The 22,550-nt window shown below is 48.9% G+C and overlaps 1 protein-coding gene across 1 annotated transcript; it reads right to left on the bottom strand.

The window, feature by feature from the left end:
* Nucleotides 1–1,045: 1,045 nt before the first annotated feature.
* LOC116967970 (septin-4-like) lies at nucleotides 1,046–21,407 on the bottom strand. Its single transcript, XM_033014600.1, has 11 exons — nucleotides 21,332–21,407; nucleotides 18,962–19,058; nucleotides 14,745–14,831; nucleotides 14,391–14,514; nucleotides 12,559–12,693; nucleotides 10,530–10,647; nucleotides 9,006–9,107; nucleotides 8,116–8,212; nucleotides 7,289–7,451; nucleotides 2,510–2,600; nucleotides 1,046–1,932 (listed from the first exon to the last, which is right to left on the bottom strand). Exons 1-11 carry the CDS (start codon nucleotides 21,332–21,334, stop codon nucleotides 1,852–1,854), a joined length of 1,098 nt encoding a protein of 365 aa, XP_032870491.1. The 5' UTR covers nucleotides 21,335–21,407; the 3' UTR covers nucleotides 1,046–1,851.
* Nucleotides 21,408–22,550: the final 1,143 nt, after the last annotated feature.

Below are 22,550 nucleotides of genomic sequence, written 5' to 3'. Positions count from 1 at the left end.
CTCTTTCCCCCTCCATCTCTTCCCCCCTCCGTCTCTTCCCCCCTTCCCTCTCTTTCCATCCCCTCCATCTTTATCCCCTCTACTCTTTCCCCCTGCAGTCAGTGGCGTGGTGAAGTGATGGAGGGACTGCCGGGCTGGACAGACACTGAACGCACTGCTCTAGCTCACGAGCTCAGCGATGTTCTCCTCTATCTCGTGGAACTCTCAGACAAATGTAGAGTTGACCTGTCTCGAGCCGTTCTCGAAAAACTGCAAGTGAACCGGAACAAATACCCAGCCGAAATGGTGCAGGGTTCCTCCAAAAAATACACCCAGTACAAGCAGTAAAACGAGGGAACCCTGTCTCTCTCAGACACATCAGCACTGACCCGTGTCTCTCCGATCCTTTCTCAGGGGGTTATCTACACTGGCCAGTGTCACCCAGTCCCTCTCTCCTAGGTATATTTGTACATGGACCGGTGTCTGTCAGTCCCTCTCCCTCTCTCTGGGGGATATCTCTACACTGATCGGTGTCCCTCCGTCCACCCTGCCCCACCCCACCCCACTTTCTCTCCCCCTCTCTCTGGGGGATATCCTTACACTAACCATATTCTCTCCGTACCTCTCTCTAAGGGGGGTATCTGTTGACTGACTGATGTATCTCAGTCACTCCCCTTCTGTTGGTTATCAGTCCCTGTCTCTCATAAGGATCTGCACAATGAACGTTGTCTCTCAGTTCCCCTCTCACTGACATCTGTATATGTTTGTCAATCGCTCCCCCTCTCGGGGATATCCATACACTCTGGTGTCTCTCGGTTCCCCTCTCTCGGGGGAATCTGTACACTGACATCTGTATATGTTTGTCACTCGCTCTCTTTCGGGGAAATCCATATAGTCTGGTGTCTCTCAGTCCCTCTCTCGGTGGAATATGTGTCTCAGAACGGAGATGCCAAGTGAAGATGATCCTAATTTTAAGTATACAATTACTTCTGATCAGTACACTTCACTGTTGAAAATGTATTTTTTTATTGAAGTATATTTTGAAGTAAAGTACAAATTAGTCGTGAGTAATTCACAAAACTAACTGATATGAAAAAACAGATATCGTAGGTATACAGTCAGTGACACAGGATGCTGGGGGAGAGGATTAACATTAGCAGGGATACAGTCACTGACAGCACTCGGGGAGAGGGTCGCTGAAACAGTGAAGGACTGGAATAACATCAGCGGGGATATATTCAATGAAAGGACGCTGGGGGATAGGGGTCGCTGAAAGACGATGTGAGAGCTGGATTAATGTCGGAGGATAGAATTAGTTGCTGGATGCTAGGGGGGCAGGGTCAGAGATAGAGGTAAATTAACATCAGCTGAAAAACAGTCAGTGGGGTGGGATATTGCAATCGTCATGAGGTCCGCCCTGTTTCGACGAATGCAATCAGCCTGGCGTGCACAATCAAGTAAGTTAAATAGAACAAGTTGTCCTACAACTTTAAGCTGTGCACGCCATACGCAGGAAGAAGAAGAATACAGTCAGTAACACGGTGCTGGGTTTGAGGGGTCTCTGAGGGATGATATAAGGTAGCTGGATTAACATCAGGGATACAATCAATAACTGCTAGGGGCGACGGGTCACGGATGGTGTTAGGTTGCTGTATTAATAGCAGGGTCACAGTCATTGACAGGATTAAAGTCAATGGGGATAAAGTCAGTGACATGGTGTTAGGCAGGGGGTCACTCGGAGTTGGATTACGTCAATGGGAATAATCAGGGATATGGTGTAAAATAGGTTCGTGAGGGATCTGGATAAACGTCATCGTGGATACAGCCAGTACAGCCGTGCGCTGGGGGATCTGTCCCAGGACCCACGATTGTTCACAGGGTGTCCGACTGGTCTCCTTGTTTCTGCTGCATCTGGAGCTGCATTTTCTGCAGCATTTCTTGCATCCGTCGTAACTTTGGGGTGAACGAGAGGGAGAGTCGGTCAGTGGCCGCGTGAGGGAGGGGATAGTGTGCAGCACTGGGGGAGGGGGGTTATAAGCCGGGTAAGAGGGGAGAGGGAGGTGATGGATGTGGCAGGCAAGGTGTGGGGTGGGTGCTGATTTCTAAACCACACTCCTTCCCGCCCATCCCAATTCTCCCCCCTCCTGCACATCTTTCCTTGTTACCCTTCCCTAAATGCCCTACAGTGCCCGCTCTCCCTCATTCCCTTCGCAACCGCTTTCCACCACCTCTTCTTCTTGCCTATGGCGTGCACAGACTAAAGTTGTAGGTCAACTTGTTCTATTTGATTTTGCACGTCGGGTTGATTGCATTATTCGAAACATGGTGGACCACATGAAGGTCACAATATCCCACCCCTCCCCACCACTACCTTGCCTATACCAATGATTTTGCCTCTTCCTAATGTCTCCTGCGTTCCCGTTCTCTCTCTTTCTCCCCATCATCACTCTCACTCCCTCTTTGTATTTCCCCTCTGTCTCCCTCCCTCTCGCTCCCCCCCCCCCCGTCATATCTCTCCCTCCGCACTCACCTCTTCCTCCTTCTCCTGAAGCAGTATCTCAGTCTCAGACACGGGCAACATTGCGATGGACACATCGGACATGCTTTGGCGGGAGATCTTGCTGTTGGTGGAATAACAGAGACTCAAATGGAAAGAATTCCCGATGGCTCGGACATATCCGTACACCGAGCGGTGTCTCCCATGGGCCTGTCCCACTTATGAAATCCTTCAGCGGACTGCCGGCGACTGTCAAGTTGCCGGCCTGAATAACCGGGAACTGGAACGTCGACTCAGAGTGGAATACACACGCACAAACACGGGGCCAGGGCAAGTGGGGTGTGTGCTGTCTGAAATTTACACGGTTCAAAGCCAAGATCATACAGACACACACCACGATGAGCAGGAAGGTTAGCGGAATAATTAATGCCCCTGTCCCACTTAAGAAACTTGAACGGAAATCTCTGGAGACTTTGCGCCCAGCCAATGTTTCCATGCGGCTTCCGGAGGTTTCAAGTGGTTGCCAGAGGTTGCAGGTAGTGGATGCAGGTACTGACAAAAAACTCGGGGAACTGCACGGAAACCTTGGGTGGGGCACAAAGTCTCCAGAAGTTTTCGTTCAGGTTTCCTAAGTGGGACAGGGGCATAAGTCCTTTAAAAGAGGTGGGGGGGATAAGGAGTAGATACAACATTTAAGGAGTCAGACATCTTATGATAAGCCAGAGATATGCAGCTGTGCAGTTCGGCGGACATTTAATATTAACGGTCAGTTATCCTTGGTTCTGAATACTCCTGCTTACGTTTGTTTTCCCCAATGAGCCAAAGAAAATGACTAGCCAGCAAATACTAACTAAAACTACATTCGACTACCTACAACTGCATGGCGATCCCACTATAACTGCACATACGATTACAGGATTATCGATTTTCTACATGGTGACCAATTTTTGTTCGCGGAAAACATTTTAACGTGTTGGAAAATTTGTGGTGGACATACTGTGGCCGCGACCAGTTCCCAGAATGCGGAAACTCCTCGCGACCATGAAGGAGACTCACTAGAGTCTCCTGCACTCGCCTAAAAAGTTGCATACGTGGAACAGGCACATCCGTCCCTCCCTGGTAATATCCGTACACTGACCAATGTATCGCCGTCCCTTCCTCTCGGGGATATCTGCACTGACTCATTGTCCCTCCCTCTCTCAGGTGATATCCATATACTGACCGGTGTCTCTCAGTCTCTTCTCTCAGAGGGATATGTGTACATTGAATGGTGACCCACAGTCATTCTCTCTCAGAGGGGTATCGTATGGTCATGTAATAGCAGAATTAAACCATTTGACCCATCAAGTCTACTCAGCCATTCAATTATGGCTGATCGAACTCCCTCCTAACCCCATTCTCCTGTCTTCTCATAACCCCAGCACCTGTACTAATCAAGAATCTATCTCTGCTTTAAAAGTATCCATTGACGGCCTCCACAGTCTTCTGTGACAAAGGATTCCACAGATTCACCACCTTCTGAATAAAGACATTCCTTTTCATCTTCTTAAAGAAACCTCTAGTCCTACACTCTCCCGCAAGTGGAAACATCCTCTTAATATGTACTTTCACTATTTGGTATGTTTCAATGAGGTCCACCATCATTCTTCTAAATTCCAACGAATACAAGCCCAGTGACATCAAATGCTCATCATAATTTAACCCGCTCATAGCTGGGATATTTCTTGTAAACTTCCTCTGGACGCTCCTCTCTCCAGGGAAAGCATATCCTTTCTCAGATATGTTGCCCAAAACTGCTCACATTATTCCAAATGTGGCCTGACCTGGGCCTTATAGAGCCTCAGCATTACATCCAGGTTTTTTTTTAAATTCTAGCCCTCTTTTTTTGTATTCTAAATGATAGCATTGTGTTTGCTTTCTTTGCTACCGATATGACTTGCAGATGGACTTTGTGGGAATCGTGCACCAGCACTTCTAAGTCCCTTTGCGCCTCCGATATTTTGGATTCTCCCCACATTTAGAAAATATTCTATGCCTTTATTCCAACTACCAAAATGCATGACTCCGCACGTTGCCACCCTATATTCCATCTGCCACTTCTCTGCCCACTCTCACAAGTCCTTCTGCAGAGTCCCTGCTTTCTCTAAATTAGTCCCTCCACCTATTTTCATGTCGTCCGCAAACATGACCACAAAGCCTTCAATCCCCTCATCCAAATCGTTAATATACAGCGTGAAGTGTAACGGGTCCAGCATTGCGGAACTCCGTTAGTCATTCTCATCCAGAGATAAATAGGCACCTTTATCGCCACGCTTTGATTCCACCATCCTTCCAACCTGCTATCCATGCTAGTATCTGTCCTGTGATAGAATTTTCCTTTGCAGTCTCACGTGTGGTACCTTATCATAGGCTTTCTGAAAATCTAAATAGACAACATCTACTGAGTCTCATATGTCTGTCCTGCCATTACTTCAAATAATCCCAACAGATCTGTCTGGCAAGACCTCCCCTTCATAAAGCCATGCTGACTTCGGCTCATTTTATCGTGAACTTCTAAGTGCTCCATAACCTCATCATTTATTCAATGAGGTCCACCCTCACGGGATTTTGATAGGGGACGATCAGCCATGATCACAATGAATGGCGGTGTTGAATCGACGGGCCGAATGGCCTCCTCCTGCACCTATTTTCTATGTTTACAATGTATATTATTAAAAGTCTGGTCTTGATCACTTCCCGTTGTCCTGTATATTGATTTTAGAAAAAACGCTGTCACTTACGGCTGTGATGTTTGGCAATCTAACTCAGTCCCCCTGCGCTGCTCAAGACAAGAGGATGTTTCCCATCGTTGAAAAATAAAATTGTCATTAGGGTTTAAAAATGTTGAGTTTCTCGCTCCTGAAGGCTTACGCTCCTTCAGGAGGGACTAAAAACCCAGAAGTGTTGAGTTCCTCAGTCAGTCTCTGCAAGATGGGGGAGCGAGAGGGTCACGTCTCTCAGTCTGAGCTGTGAATAACGATGAACACATGTCTACTAAACTGTGAGTTGTATTACTGACCTGTCCGTGCCCTTAATGTGGTTTGAAAATATAGTTTGGAAATGCTAAAGCTGCGTTGCCTAAGGTTTGGAAATGTTAAAGTTGTGTTGCCTTTGGTTTGGAAATGCTAAAGCTTTGTTGCCTATGGTTTGGAAATGCTGAAGCTGTGTTGCCTGCGGTTTGGCAATGCTAAAGCTGTGTTGCATAATTAAAGTTGCCTTGCCTAATTAAAGTTGCCTTGCCCAATTAAACTCGCCTTGCCTAATTAATGTTGCCTTGCCAAATTAATTTTGCCTTGCCGACTGAATAATTAAAAGTCTAATCTTGACCACTTCTTGTTCGCGTTTTATATTGATTTTAGAAAAAACGCTATGACGTTGGACTGTGATTTGTGCCCATCTTACTCTGTCCCCCTCCGCTCATCAGGTGCCGATGATGTTTCCCATCGATGAAAATTAAAAGAGGTATTAGTGTTTAAACAATGTTGAGATTGTCTCTCCTGTCAATCACGCTATGAAGGCCACGTCCCTTCCGGTGGGATGGGGAAGGCCATACAACCCGGAAGTTGGGCGTGGCTCAGTTTCTGCAAGATGGAGGAGGGAGAGGTCACGACTCGCTGTCATTAGTGGCCTTGCACCCTGCTTGAAATGGAATTTTAAAGAATAGCCATGAGTCAACTGCCAGCCCACCAGCCGTGAGTGAGTGAGCTGCCAGTACAACAGGATTGAGTGACTGAGCCGCCAGCCCAATAATCCATTCGGCCCAAAACTAGCCCTCTGGAAACCAGTGCCTTCAGCCCACAACACCCATAATAACGCTCCAGAAAGCACCCCCCACTGGCCACCAATATTGGAATTGGTGGAGAGGTGGAATATTGCGTAGGGGGACCAGCCCTCTCGTGAGATGCTGGGACCCAACGGGTTCCACTTAATCTAGTGGAGTCTAAACATCTTACCAAGCACTGAAGTCAGACTAACCGAACAAAAGTTCCCAATATTCTGCTTTGCTCCCTTCTTGTCAAGCGGGGAATATTGGCAATGTTACAATACTTTGGAACCACTCCTGACTAGCGATTCTTGAAATAACAATATTAATGCCACCACAATCTGTAAAGCCACCTCTTTCAGAACCCTAATGTGCAGTCTAGGTGACATATCCACATTCAGTTCTTTCAGCTTCCCAAGCACGCTCTCCCAAGTAATTACCACTCCACTAACTTCCACCCTTTGACTCAATTGAATTGCAGGCACATTCCTGTGGTCTTCTACTGTGAAGGCTGATGCAAACAAAAATATTCAACTCCCCTGCCATTTCTATATTCAGCATTATCATTGCTCCTACGTCATTTTCCAGCGGTCCAATGTCCACTCTCACCTCTTTCCCTCTCTCTTAGAGGCATATATGTATATATACACTATCTCTCTCCCTCAAATACTCAGCATGTTAAATTATAGCCACAAGAGCCAGAGAACTTAAATTGATCAAAAATACACACTTAATGAAAAGGTATGGTGAGGGCTGGATAGGAGAGAGAGCAAAAGAGGGAGATGGAGGAAGGGAGGGATCGAACAGGCGAAGGTGAAAGTGGGGCAGATGAGATTTAGGATGGGATGGTAAAGAGTGGTTGTCGGTGATTGGGGAGGGAGGACAGGAGGAGAGGTGGGGAGATAGTCGGATAGAAGCAATAGGTGAGGGAGAGATCGGATGGGAGCGAGGGAGAGACAGTGAGTGTACGAGGGAGAGTGAGGGGACGGCACGGGTGAGGGAATGCTTACTTGCGTCCGCGCTCACGACCGCCCCCGCGGCCCAGGGTCCTGAGGCAGCGGGCCCGGAAATTCTCGTAGTGCACATCCTGCGTCACCTCCTTCAGGTCAGGGAGGTGGCTCTGGATGAGAACTGTCCGCAGTTTGCTGAAGTCACAGTGCCTAGGGTTCTCCACTGGATCAGGGTGAGGGAGAAAGAGATTAGAGTCTGTCTAATCACCGTTCCTCGAATGCAGGTAGGAACTAAAGATGCTGGTTTAAACCGAAGATAGACACAAAAAACTGGAGAAACACCAGGTCAGGCAGCATCTCTGGAGAAAAGGAATAGGTGACGTTTTGGGTCGAAACCCATCAGACAGAGTCAGTGGAAACGGAAGGGAGAAATATAAAGGGTGATGTCGAGAGATATAGAACAAATCAATGAAAGATGTGAAAAAAGTAACGATGATAAAGGAAACTGGCCATTGTTAGCCATTTACTCGGTGAGAACGAGAGCAGAAAATGAGACTCAATAAGACTACTTTGAAACCAGTAACGGCATGGGTTGGGGAGGTATGGAGAGAGAGCGGGGATACAAGAGTTACTTGAAGTTCTCAAGTAATCCTGCCCGCCAGAATACTGGTGTAGCAAATGGCAGCCTGGGAACAAAGTCTGACCAATTACGGAGCCTGTTATTCAGGCCGGGCCATTCATGAGATCCTGCAATGCAGAACTGACGAATAATAGGTGCAGAATATCACCCTGACAAATTGCAGGCCCATGAGCTCTTGCTCCGACCAATCGCAACACCCCACAGCCTGAGCCCCCGCCCCCATTCCACAACCCTGGGTCAGAACTACCTTCAACGACTCCCCACGGGTAGAGTCTCCCACGGACACGTCTCCCCTGACTCTCGATCAGTGTGCTGCTTCCCACCACTGCAAACGGGGTGCAGTCCTGTGCACGGAAGTGAGGCAAGGAGTCAGGTTCCAACTCAGGTACTCATCACCCCCCCACCCCCCCCCCCCCCCCCCCCCCCCCCTCCACATACAACCTTCCCTCCACGTTATCTTCCTTCCTCCCCTGCTCCGCAACCGGCCCTCCCTCCTCTCCTTTCCTTTCCCCCTCCGTCAGCCAGTGGATAGATTCGTCAGGTTGCTGGGGTGCTCCTTCATCCCCTGCTTCAATCGCCTCCCTCTGCCATGTGGATAAATCCCTCAGTCCTGCTGTATCTGAGGAGATCCCTCTATTCTCCGGGGATGATCCCACCCCACAGGATCTACCTCAATCCCTCGGATGCTCTCTCACACTCCAGGTCGCTCACCCCCCCCCCCAGGAAACCCCCATTCCTCCCCCCAAGGGTGCTCCCTCACCCCCCCCCCCCCCAGGGGAGCTCCTTCTGACCCATCCCGACTCATTAGCTCGATATTACCAATTACACTCTTCCTCATCATCCGATGTCCATCTCCGCAATCCCCACCCCATCTCCACCCTCTCTCCCTGCAGAGAGATCAGACCCACCCCCGCCGTATGTGTGGAACTCCATCGCCCTCCAGATCATCTCTCCTCCTCCCTCCCTCCACCTGCCCGCTCCCCATCCACCCTCTGAGAAGCTCCCTCCTCCCTTCATTCCGTCCCTCTTTCCTACTACTCAGCCCTCTCCCCATTCCCTCCCACCCCGTAATTCCTCCCTTATCTTTCCCCTCCATCCACCCCCCAGCGTGCATCTACCGTGCCCCGCCGGACTCACCGTCAACTCCTGGTACTGCTGTTTAAATTCTTCCTCCTCGTCCGAGTCGCACTCGGGGAACTGGTAGACTTGAATCCCCTGTTCTTTGATTTCTTCCCGAATCTACAATGGGACAACAATGTTGGTCCTCTACCTCCTCTCCCCTCCCCACACCTACCACCCCTTCCCCTTAAGACCCTGGGGTCTCACCTTCATCCTCTGCGTGTCTCCTTTCCCCATCTCCACTTCCCTCTCGGATTTCTCTTGATTTTCTGACCTCCGTGAGGTACCGCGATGCTCTGATCCCCAGTATATTTACCTGATATCCAGAATCTGATCTTTATCCCTCATGATGTCCCATGATCTCCTGATACCCATCCCACCAATATATATCCATTGTATGAACTCCATGATGTCTCCTGATCTCCAGGATGTCCCAGATATTCTGATCTCCATTCTTGCAGGATTGTCTATGGGCTACTGATCTGCAGAATGTCTTCTGATCCCCTGGTCCGCATCTACTAGGTTGTGTCCGACCTTCAATTATCCGTCTCTCCAGGATATCCTCCGATCGCCCTCCGTCCAAGCTGTTCACTGATTTCAGTATGTCTCCCGTCCCCACCCATTTTGGATGTCACCTATTGATTCTATTGATTTGCAGGATATCTTCTGTGGATACTCCATACCGGGCCCTCCATCTCCAACGGGGGTATGTGGTAGAGGAGAGAGAAATGGTGGGAGGATTCACAGATGTAAATATCTCGGAGTTTACGCCAATGCTTGAGGTCTCTTTCTCAATACAGGAGATCCCATCATTTGCGGGGGTGCTTCCAGTGCTGTTAGAGAACCGTTTGTACCTCATCTCTCGACATTCCACAAGGCCTCAGACACATCTGATAGTCCACCACTTTCCCTGAATCACTTTTCTCATCTCCGAGGGTTTCATAAACTCCCAAAGCGTCTCCCCACCTCTCTGGAAGACCCATGAACCAAACACCTGCCCCTCATTTTTGCCGGGTTTCACGCCTTCCCAGACCTTTTTTTCCCAATTTCTGGGTGTCCTACACTCTGCAACGTACCCTTCCCTCGTATCCGAGGGTCCAAAACCTTCCCAAACTCTCTCCGCTTGCCCTTGGGGGGCTCCGCACACTCCTATACCATCTCTTCTCATCGCTGGAGATTTTAAATGGTCATAGATCCTCTCAACACTCCAGTGTGGGTCTCACACATCCCCAGACATTCCTCTCTCTCGGCGGGGGTCCCTGGCTTCCCTCATCTCACGGTGTCTGACACATTCCCAGACCCTCGCCCATCATCCATGGGCTCCACAAACGGCCTTCCCTCACATCTGTGTGCCCGACACTTTCCCACATCCCCTATCCCCATCTTCGAGGTTACCACACACTCCCAAACCTTATACATTATCGTCGAGGATCCCGCAAGTTCCAAGACAAACTTCCGTCACATTTAAGTGTCCGGCGCTGTTCCAAACCTGTTCCCCTCCTCTCTGTGGGATCCCACACTTTCCAGTGGACCCAGCCTCACCTTCTGCTTGGCTCTCTCAACCTCTGGGGGGGTGAGCATGTCGGCCTTGGCGATGACGGGGATGACGTTCACCTTCTCGTGTACGGCCCTCAGGAATTCTAGGTCCAGAGGCCTGACGCTGGGGCAATGTAGAGGCACAGGGAGCACACCAATCAGTGGAGGTCCGCCTCACCCTCCCTCTCCACATCCCACCAACACCCTCACAATCCAGGCTCCCTGACTTGTGGCTTGACTCATTTTAGAAGATTGGAAGGACCGTCTCTCCCTGGAGTAGATAACTCTGCCACCTTGGATGAGATTTGAAGTTTATTCTCACCCTTAGTTAAGGTAGACAAAAATGCTGGAGAAACTCAGCGGATGGGGGATCATCTATGGAGAGGAGGATATAGGCAACGTGGGGCAAACGTGGTTCTTGCTCTATTGATTGGGGCTAGAGAAGATCGCTTTCTACCGTGGGTGAACTTGGTCTTGCCCAATAAAATGGAGGTGGGTAGTGATATATCTCGCTGGGGTTGGCTGTCTATGCATTCAATCAATTTTAGATGCCCATCTCGCCTTGGTGTTGACTTGGACCTTGCCTCGTTGAATGGGGCATGAGGTCGATCTCACTCTGGGATAGACTTGGGTTTTGACACATTGATAGGGGTTGCGGTATTCGATCTCAACCCGGAGTAGATGGCTCCTACACCGCTGGATGCTTGGAGATCAATCACTCCCCGCTGATGTGGATTTGGCTTGCCCATTGATTGGTGGATCAGTCTCTGGGGCATACTTGAATGGAATTGGATGGATCGATCAATTCCTGGGGTAGACATAGCTCTTGGTCTATTGACTGGAGTTGTGAGAGTCTTCCCTACCTGGGGTAGATGGGTCTTGCCCCATGAAATGTGGTTGGGATGTTGATGTCTCTCGGAAGTACATTGGACTCTTGACCCATATATGTGGATTTGTTTATGAGGGAATTTTGTGATATTTTGTGCAAAACCCGTATCCTATATCTGTCTACTGCGCGAGTCACGGACACCCGGGGCGCACTGCTGGGGCCTTCAATAAACCTACCTGTTCGATTGACTCACCACTGATCTACGAACTGTTTTATTGTGTGTCTGTGTCTATCTGAGTAAAGCCATATATAAGGTTCGGGCAATAGTTATAAATTTCTTCCTACAATTTGCCATTGACCCCTCCCTGGGATAGACTTCCGTGAGGGTCGAGTCGCAGGTAGATAGGTTGGTCAAAAGGCCTTGGCACATTGTCTTTCATCGGTCAGAGTAATGAGTATAGAAATTGGGAGGTCATGCTGCAGTTGTATAAGACGATGGTAAAGCTACATTTATAGTATTGTTTTCTGTCCTTTGACTTCAATCTTGCCCAGTGAATGCGGTTGGAGACAATCCATCTCCACCTGAAGTAGACAAGCCTAGTCCTACGGAATGGGGTTTAGGTGTCGATGTCACCCTGTGGTAGACTGCCAATTGAATGGGGTTGGGCGGATCTATCTCTACATGGGGTAGACATGTCTTGTCCCATTGAATTGGATTGACGGGCAGATCTCTCCCTGGGTACACCTGACTCTTGCCCCATTGAACTGTTTTTTTGTTTAAACATGTCTTGCTCCATTTAATTGGTTTGAAGGCAGAAATATTTCTACCTAGCGTGGTCTTGGCTCTCATCCCATTGAATTGGGGTTTGGAGGAGCGATTTCTCCCTGGCCTCCACCTCTAGATTTGTCGCCCACCCCCACCACCCCACCCCCCCCCCCCCGCCCCGCCATAAATAATGTCATCCCTCCTCTCTTCCATTCCTCCCCACTCACCGTTTAACAAGGAGAAGAGATCCTCCCTCTCTCGCTCCTTCTCTCCCATTCATTCCCACTCACACTATTTCTCTCTTCCACTCGTTCTCTCCCCCACTCGTTACCTCTCCAACTCGTTCTCCCTCTCCGACCTTCTTCCTCCCATCACACTCGTTCTCCCTCCCCAAAACGTTCCAACTTCCACTCGTTCTCTCTCCCACTCGCTCTACTTACCCATGGCCTAGAGGGGAGAGGAAGTAAAGGAGGCAATGGACCCTATGATCCTGGATGTTCTTGCGATTGAGGCCACACTCATCCTGGAAATAACGTTCGAATTGTTCATCGATGTAAGCCACGATAGGTTGCCAGCTAGCAAGAAATCAAAGGGAGTTGTAAATATAGTCCAGTCCATTACACAGACCAGCCCCTCCCCACCATTGACTGCAGGTACAATTTATTCTCTGGAATTTCTGCTGGATTTGCAGATAACATACTTGCTTCACGGCCTGATTCGGAAACGTGAATTCTCAGGAATGAAGGAGATTGCAGAGTGTTGTGAATCATTTTCCCAGTCTATCTGGGACTGACCTCCCCACCATTGAAGAGTTCTCCTGAAGGTAATGTCCGAAAAAACAGCCAGCGTCATCAAAGACAAAACACCACCTGGCCACGCTCTAATTTCACTTGCACCTACGGGAAGAAGGTATAGGACTCCGAAAACTTTGACTTCGGTTTCAGGAGCAGCTTCTTCTCAATAACCAACTAAACTATGAACTGCGAACTGCGGTTTTTTTTACTGGGGACATTTGTTTTGTTTAGCACTAATATTGTTTTTTTAATTGACATTCTATTGTTTCATTTTTAGTATTATCTATTAGATAGTCTGGTCACAAACATAATATAATGTTGCAAGTACAAATGTAATTGTTGCCTTCTGGTACATCTGACAGTTAAACACTCTTGACTCTCGACTGTGCCTTGAAAAAGCAGCCAAAGCCAGACGCACTGAGTGATACATCACGGAAACGAGTGCCTTCATCCCACCTTGAAGTGCCGATCAAGATACCCCATCTACGTCAGTCTCACCTTCTTCATTTGGTCTATTTCCTTTCCATGTAACTGACCAAACCTCGTTCAAATGCTGTTAAAGTATCTGCCTCAACGATTTCCTCTGGTATAGATACAGATACCCACCACCCATTGTGTTAAAAAGTTGTTGCATTGGTTCCTATGGCACTTATCACCTATGAATCTTCTTTGCACTCTTTCCAGTTTACATACATCCTTGCTATAACAGTTGAGCAAACCGGACCTTCAAATACTTCAAAAGTGTGTCGCATTCAGACTCCAAGATCCCTTTGTAGATCAATGGTGTAACGGGAGTTGCAATTAACTGAACAGTTACCCCTTTCACTCGACCTTCCAAAGTGCAACAACGTGCATTTACACAGATTAAACCCATCTGCCATTCTTCCCCATTTGCGCCCTGAGTGAAGGGGGAGGGTGGAAGAACAAAGTGGGACATTGCGCGGGGGGAATTTGTGACTTTGTAAGCGCGTTTTATGGGCGACTATCTGCATTCCTTGGGTATAAAATCAAATCAGTTCACCCTGACTTGACACATGTGACAATAAAGCATTCCATTCCATTCCATTCCATTACAATTCAATGCAATTCAATTCAAGCCCTTCTGCAGAATCCCTGCTTTCTCTGCACGATCTGCCCCCTCCATCTATCTTCGTATCATCCGCAAACGTGGCCACGAAACCTTTGATCCCTTCATCGAAATCATTGATATTGACTAGCTATAATGGGCTGCCGTGTGTAATGTTGGAGGCAGATATGATAGTGGCGTATAAGAGATTTTGGATAATCACAGATGAGCAGGCAAAGGAGATTAGTGTAACCTGCGTTCGGAGGGAGGTTAAAATGTGGTTGTGAGTAGACGGCAATTTGAGGAGAATACAATAAAATCGGCGAAGATCAGTGGATGAGAACAGCACGGGCTCGATGGGCAGAATGACATGTTTTCTACCTGTTGTTGTCCTGAACGTTCAGAAACTTACCAGTCGGAATTATCGACTGCGTCACCGAATCCTGGTGTGTCCACGATGGTGAGTTTCACCCTGACTCCGCGTTCTTCGATGTCCACCGCGTGTTTGGTAATCGTCATAGTTTTTACAATCCTCTCTGAGGATTACATGAATGTGGTGAGCCCACACAGTTCCTGGGAGCCAGGCACATATAAAGTGAGACTCCCGCTGCACTGTCCCATCGCGCACACACGCGCACATTCTTGGGGGTCCGGCCCTCCTCAGCGACCCAAGATTCATGTTATGTATTCGGACAGGGGACGGATGAGCCTACCAATTAGGGGGGGGGGGGGCTTTCGTGAGAAGGAATCCGAGTAAAATACTTACCCACGGCATCTGGAATACATCGTTCTTTGTAAAGGTCAGTCACGAAAAGGCTGTCGATGAGTGTTGATTTCCCCAGTCCGGATTCCCCTGCGGAAAAGACCGTGAAGCTAATTTACAGTTAGCGGCCAGGTGTAGAGGTGAGGGGCTATGTGTAGAGTTGACGGGTCAGGGGTAGAGGTGAGAAGTCAGGGGTCGAAATGACATAGCAGGTGTAGGGGAGAGTGGTCAGGTATAGAGGTGAGGGGACAAGCGTAGAGGTGAAGGGTCGGGGATAGAGGAAAGGGTTCAGGTGTAGAAGGAAGTAGACGAGGAAGGGGTGAGTAGTGAGCGGTAGAGTTGAGACGTCAGTGGTAGAGGTGAGGGGTCAGGTGTAGAGGTGAGGGGTCAGGTTTAGAGGTGAGGGGTCAGCTATAGCGTTTGGGGGTCAGGCGTAGAGGTGAGGGGTCATGTAGAGCTGAGGGGATCGTGTAGAAGGAAGGGTTCGGGTAAAGATGAGGGATCACGGGTAGCGGTGAATTGTCGGGGGTAGAGTTTAAGGGTCAGGTGTAGAGGTTAAGTGTCAGGTCTACAGGTGAAGGTCATTTTCAAGCGAATGTTTCATGTAGAGGTGAGGGGGTCGTGTAGAAGTGAGGGGGTCGTGTAGAGGTGAGGGATCGGGTATATGTGAGGGGTCAGGGATAGCCGTGAGGGGTCAGGGGTAGAGGTCAGGGGTCAGGTGTATAGGGAAGAAGTCAGGTGTCGAGAGAAATGCTCAGAACTAGATGTGGTGAGGATTCGAGGATAGAAATGAGTGGGTCGTATGCAGGGGAGGAGTCAGGGGTAGAGGATGTGAATTGTACACGCACTGATGTTCTGCACAAATGAAGTTCCTAACTGATAAATACATTTAATTGAAATTGGAACGCAGGAGGATAGAAACTAGAAACATAGGAACATAGAAACATAGAAAACAGGTGCAGGATTAGGCCATTCGGCCCTTCGAGCTTGCACCGCCATTCAATATGATCATGGCTGATCATCCAACTCAGTATCCTGTACCTGCCTTATCTTCATACCCCCTGATCCCCCTTAAATGTAGAAGAGAGCGGTCGAATAGAAGAGAGCGGTCAGGGTAGAGGTGGGGGTCAGGTGGCGAGGTGAGAGGGTTAGAGGTGAGGGATAAATAGACAATAGACAATAGGTGCAGGAGTAGGCCATTCGGCCATTCAATGTGATTATGGCTGATCATCCCCAATCAGTACCCCGTTCCTGCCTTCTCCCCATATCCCCTGACTCCGCTATTTTTCAGTTCACTTTCTAGCTCTCTCTTGAAAGCATCCAGATAACCCACCTCCACCGCACTGCGAGGCAAATGATTCGACAGACTCGCCACGCTCTCGTGCGAAAAAGTTGTCCCTCTTCTCCGTTCTAAATGGCTTACTCCTTATTCTTAAACTGTGGCCCTTGGTATTGGAGTACCCCAACATCGTGAAAATGTTTCCTGCCTTTAGCGTGTCCAAACCCTTAACAATCTAATATGTTTCAATGTGATCCCCTCTCATCACTCAAAAATCCCAGCTGCTCCATTCTCTCAGCATATGACAGTCCCGCCATCCCGGGAATTAACCTTGTAAACCTACGCTGCACGCCCTCAACAGCAATAATGTAATTCCTCCAATTAGAGGACTAAAACTGTACACAATACTCCAGGTGTGGTCTCACTAGTGCTCCGTAAATCTGAAGAAGGACCTCTTTATTCCTATATTCGAATCCTCTTGTTATAAAGGCCAACATGTCTTTCGCTTTCTTCACTATCTGTTGTACCTGCATGCTTACTTTCATAGACCGATGTACAAGGACCCCCAGACCCCGTTCTACTTCCCATTTCCGAACTTGACGTAATTTAGATAGTAATCTGCCTTCAAGTTTTTGCCAACAAAGTGGATAACCTCACACTTATCCCCATTAAACTTAATCTGCCATACATCTTCCCACTCCTCCGACCTGTCCAAGTCACCCTGCATTCTCATAGCACCCTCGTCACAGTTCACACTGCCACCCAGCTTTGTGTCATCTGCAATTTTGCTAATGTTACTTTGAATCCCTTCATCCAAATCATTGATGTACATTGTAAATAGCTGCGGTCCCAGCACCGAGTCTTGCGGCACCCCACTAGTCACTGCCTGCCATTCTGAAAGGGACCCGTTAAGCCCTACTCTTTGTTTCCTGTATGCCAACCACTTCTCTATCCATGTCAGCACTCTACCACAATACCATGTGCCCTAATTTGCCTACTAATCTCCTTTGTGAGGCCAACATTCTCCAAATGCTTACTGAAAGTCCAGGTACACTACATCCACTAGCTCTCCATTGACAATTTTCCTAGTTACATCTTCAAAAAATTCCAGAAAATTAGTCAAGCACGATTTCCCCTTCGTAAATCCATGCTGACTCGGACCGATCCTGTTACTGCTACTCACATTTTCGGCTATCTCATATTTTATAACTGATCCCAGCATCTTCCCCACCACCGATGTAAGACAAACTGATCTATAATTCCCTGTTTTCTCTCTCCCGCCTTTCTTAAAAAGTGGGATAACATTAGCCACCCTCCTATCTACAGGAGCTGATCCCGAGTCAATAGAATATTGGAAAATTATCACCAATGCATTCACGATTTCTAGATCCACTGCCTTAAGTACCCTGGGATGCAGACCACCGGGTCCTGTGGATGTATCAGCCTTCAGTCCCATCAGTCTACCCAACACCATTTCCTGCCTAATATGTATTTCCTTCTGTTCATCCGTCACCCCAGATCCTCTGGCCACTACAATATCAGGAAGATTGTCTGTGTCCTCCTTAGTGAAGACAGATCCAATGTACCTGTTCAACTCATCTGCCATTTCCTTGTTCCCCATAATAAATTCACCGTTTTCGGTCTACAAGTGTCCAACTTTGGTCTTAACTAATGTTTTCCTCTTCACATACCTAAATAAGCTTTTACTATCCTGCTTTATATTCTTGTCTAGCTTACCTTCGTACCTCATCTTTTCTCCCCGTATTGTCTTTGTGGTTATCTTCTGTTGTTCATTAAACATTACCCAATCCTCTTGCTTCCCGCTCATTTTTGCTATGTTGTACTTATTCGCTTAATTTTTATACTGTCCTATGTTCGTCCCTTTCTCACCTCGGAATCTTTCTTCCTCCTAGGAATGAACTGTTCGTGCACCTTTTGTATTATTCCTAGAAACACCTGCCATTTTTGTTGCACTGTCATCCCTGATAGTGTATCTTTCCAGTCAACTTTGGCTAGCTCCTCCCTCATGGCCCCATAGTCCTCTTTATTTAACTGCAACATTGAGACCCCCGATACCCTTCTCCCTCTCCAATTGTAGATTAAACCTGACCAAGTTATGGTCACTGCCTCATAATGGCTCATTAACCTCGAGGTCAAATGCGGGTTAGGGGTAGAGTTATCAATTCGAGGTAGAGGAGACGGGACAGCGGTGGAAGTGAGAGGTGAGGGTGTCATGTAGAGCTGAGGGGGTTGTGTAGAGGGGAGCGTTCGGGTAGAGGAGAGAGGTGAAGGGTAGAGTTAAAGGGTCAGGGGGAGAGGTGAGGGGTCAGGTGTAGAGGCGGAGGGTCGGGTGTAAAGGTTAATGGTCAGCTGTAGGGGTTACGGGTCATGTGTATAGGTGGAGGTCTTGGAGAAGCGAATGTGTCGTGGAGAGGTGAGTGGTAGAGGCAAAGGGTCAGGGGGAGATTTGAGGGGACAGCGGTAAAGGTGAGTGGTCAGAGGGAGAGGTGTGGGGTGAGGGGTCTGGTGAGGGAGCAGGCGTAGTGGTGAGGGGTCAGATGTAGTGGAGAGAGGTCAGTCGTAGATGTGAGGGATCAGGTATATCTGTAAGGTGTGAGGGGTAGAGGTGAGTGGTCAGGAGTAGAGCTGGTGGGACAGGTGTATAGGTGAGGGTTCGGATGGAGCGGTGAGGGGTCAGCCGCAGAGGCGAGGGATCAGGTATAACTGTGAGGGGTCAGGGGTAAAGGTGAGTGGTCAATAGTTTAGGTCAGGGGACAGGTGTAGAGGTGATACGGTTATGTGGAGGAGAGGGCCTCTTTTGGAGGTGAGGTGTCAGGGGTTGTGAAGAGGTGTCATTGGTAGAGGCGAGAGGTCAGGTGTAGATGGGGAAGGATCAGTCAGATGGGGAGGTGAGGGGTCAGATGTCGTGATGAGCCGTTACCTGCGACCATGAGGGTAAAATCGAAGCCCTTCTTCACCGATTTGCGATGGAGCTGGTTGGGCAGATTGCCAAATCCTACATATTCCTTTGTGGGATCCTGGGGAGGGGAAATAGAGGTTAAAGCACGCAGTGGTGGATTGAGAGTTGGGTCAATTTACAGGATACAGTCATTGGGAGAACGGAGACGGTAGAGCGCACAGTCAGATGGAGAGGCGGAACAGTTAGAGCGCAGTCAGTGAGTTAAGAGGACCGGGTTAGAAAACACGGTCAGGGCTAAGACGGACGGCTTAGAGCGTATGGTTAGATGAACAATTGGAAATATTAGAGAACAGAGAGAGGGAGGGGACAGTTTGAGCACTGTCAGAGGAAGAAGGGGTCGATTAGAGGATACATTCGGAAGGTAAAGAGGCCAGGTCGAAATCACACTCAGAGTGAGATGCGGTTGGTTGGAGGGCACATTCAGAGCTTGGGACATAGTTAGAGCGCACAGTCAGAGGGAACTGGGAGTCATGGATAGAGCACACCGTCAGTGGGACAGGATGAATAGTTAGAGAGCACACGAGGATTCAGAAGGGGAGCAGTTAGAGTGCAGAGTCAGATGTTAGAGCACACAACCATAGGGGACTCATGGATGGAGTGATCAATGAGAAAGAGAAAGGGAACCGTTGGAGAGCACAGTCAGAGGAAGAAGGGCATTGGTTAGAGCGCACTGTCAGGGTGAGATGGGCGTCACTGCTGGAGCATACAAGCGGAGACGCAATTTAGGAGCAAGGAGGTCCTACCGCAGTTGTGCATGACCCTGGTGAGACCGCACCTGGGGTATTGTGGCAATTTTGGTCTCCTAATTTGATGAAGGACATTTTTGCTATTGAGGGAGTGCAGCCTAGGTTCACTGGGTTAATTCCCGAGAGGGCGGGACTAATATACAATGAAATAATGGGATGCTGGGCTTCTATTCACTGGAATTTAGAAGCATGAGATTATTAGAGGGTTGGGAAGGCTAGAAACTGGAAAAAATGGTCCCGATGTTTGAGGTTTCCAGAACCAGGAATCACAGTTTCAGAAATAGGAGTAGGCCATTTGGGACTGAGATGAGGAAACAGACACAGTATTTCATCCAGAGAGCTCTGAATCAGTGGAATGATCTAACACAGAAGGCAGTAGAGGCCAAAGAGGGTTGTTTTCAAGAGTTAGCTCAGGGCTAAAATAATCAAGGGATATGGGGAAAAAGCAGGAATGGGATACTGATTTTTAAATGATGAGCCATGATTATATTGTATGTCGGTGCTGGCTCGAGGGGCCAAAAGTCCTGCCTGTATCTACAGTATTTTTCTACAGTTAGCTTGCACAGTCAAACTGAGAAGAGAATCAGTTAGTTCGTGCAGACTGAGGGTGAAATGTCACGGTTGGCGCGCACAGTCAGTGGCAGTATAGGAACAGTTAGAGAGCTCAGTTAGAGGGAGAAGGAAGTTACCGTTAGAGAGCGCAGTCAGGGTGAGAAAGGGTGGTCAGAGTGCACACTCTGATGGAGAAGGGAAACAAAGCGTACAGTTAGCGATCGAAGAGGAACAAGAGAGCACAGTCGTAGGTGGAAGAGGACATCGGAGGTAGAAGTGGAAAATTAAGGTGCAGAGTCTCGTAACACCGTTCACAATCTACCAGTCAGTGCCAGCTTCCTGCTCAGACACATCGTGCGATAGATGCAGGATGTGGTTTTCCTGTTTGCAAATTCTGAGACATAGCGTGAGAGAAGGTACAGAGAACATGAATAATCATCCGGCAGCGGGCTGTGGAGTTAGCTTCTCTCGGTGTGTGTCTGGCCCCGGGAGAGAGAGAGAGCGGGAGAGAGAGAGAGGGAGAGAGAGAGAGAGAGAGAGAGAGAGAGAGAGAGAGAGAGAGAGAGAGAGAGAGATAGAGAGAGAGAGATCTCTATCTCGTCTCTCCGCCGCTTCTCTCTCTCGCTCTCTGCTCTCTCTCTCTCTCTCTCTCTCTCTATCTCGATCGCTCTCTCTCTCTCGCTCTCTCTCTCTCTTCGGTGTCTCTTGTCTCTCTCTGCTGCTTCTTTCTCTGCTCTCTCCTCTCTTCTCCCTCCTTTTCTCTCTCTCTCTCTCGCATCTCTCGTCTCTCTACTCTCTCTCTCTCGTCGCTCTCCCGCCTCTCTCTCTCTCATCGCTCCTCGCTGTCTCTCGCGCTCTCCTCTATCTTCTTTTTTAGAGATATTTCGGATGTCTTGTTTGTGTGTTGTGTGTGTGGTGTGTGTGTGTGCGTGCGTGCGTGTGTGTGTGTGTGTGTGTGTGTGTGTGTATGTGTGACTGGACGGTGGTGAGGCACCTTCACTTTCTATGTGAGCGCATCCAACGAGACACTCACCATGTTGCAAGTTTCCCTCCGTCTCTCCTTCGGTCCCTGTCCCCGCAGACGTCTCTCCCCTGCTGCAACGCGCTCAGAATGGCCTGCGGTTCCTCACTGCGACAGGAAGCCCTGGAACTGGGGCTGCTCGGAGATACACGTACGGGTCTCGCAGGCAGGCACGCACACACACACACACACGCACACGCACGCACGCACACACGCACACACACACACACACACATACACACACACACACACACACACACACACACACACACACACACACACACACACACACACACACACACACACACACACACACACACAGGGGTCGGGGAGGGTGGATGGAACGGAGGGGGGAGGGAGAAGGAAGGGGACGGGTGGAGGAAGATGTGTTAGGCAGGGAGGAAGATAGAACGAGAGAAGGATGGGATGGGAGAGGGTTTAGAGGGATGACGTGATGGTTGAGCGAGGGGAGGAGCGGATTGAGCGGAAAAGGAAAAAGGTGAGTGGATGGGTGGTAGGCATTGGGAGAGGGGTGGTGTCAGGTGAGGAATGGCGAGGGATGGGTTGAGGTGAGGTCGGCGAGGGGGTAGGTTGAATGGATGGGTAGGTGACTAATGAGGTGAAGGAGGGGGAGAGCGATGAGAAGGGTGAGGAGAGATTTGTGGAGGGACGGTTGAGCAGAAGTGAAGGAGGGGTGTGGGGGAAGGAGGGATGGATGAGGGGTGGAGGTGACGGAGGGGACGGGAGAAAGGGAGGAAATAAAGGGAGGGGTAGTTGACGGTGAAGGGTGATGTGGGGGATGAGGTGCGGTGCGAGGAGTAGGTTAGAAACATAAACATAGACAAATAGGTGCAGGAGTAGGCCATTCGGCCCTTCGAGAAAGCACCGCCATCCAATATGATCATGGCTGATCATTCGAAATGCTGTGCCCCATTTGCGCCTTTTCCCCATATCCCTTGATTCCTTTAACCCCAAGAGTCAATCTAACTCTCTTGGAAACATCTAGTGGGTTGCACTCCACTGCCTTCTGTACTTGCATGCTTACTCTCAGTGACTGATATACAAGCACACAAATGTCTCGTTACAACTCCCCTTTTCCTAGTCTGATACCATTCAGATAATAATTTGCTTTACTGTTCTTGCCATTAAAGTGGATAACCTCACATGTATCCGCAGTATACTGCATCTGCCATGCATCTGCCCGCTCAACCAACCAATCCAAAGCACCCTG

Source organism: Amblyraja radiata, chromosome 43 (assembly GCF_010909765.2).
Source record: "Amblyraja radiata isolate CabotCenter1 chromosome 43, sAmbRad1.1.pri, whole genome shotgun sequence".
NCBI classification, from domain to species: Eukaryota; Metazoa; Chordata; class Chondrichthyes; order Rajiformes; family Rajidae; genus Amblyraja; species Amblyraja radiata.
This window is presented reverse-complemented; position numbering and strand designations above follow the sequence as displayed.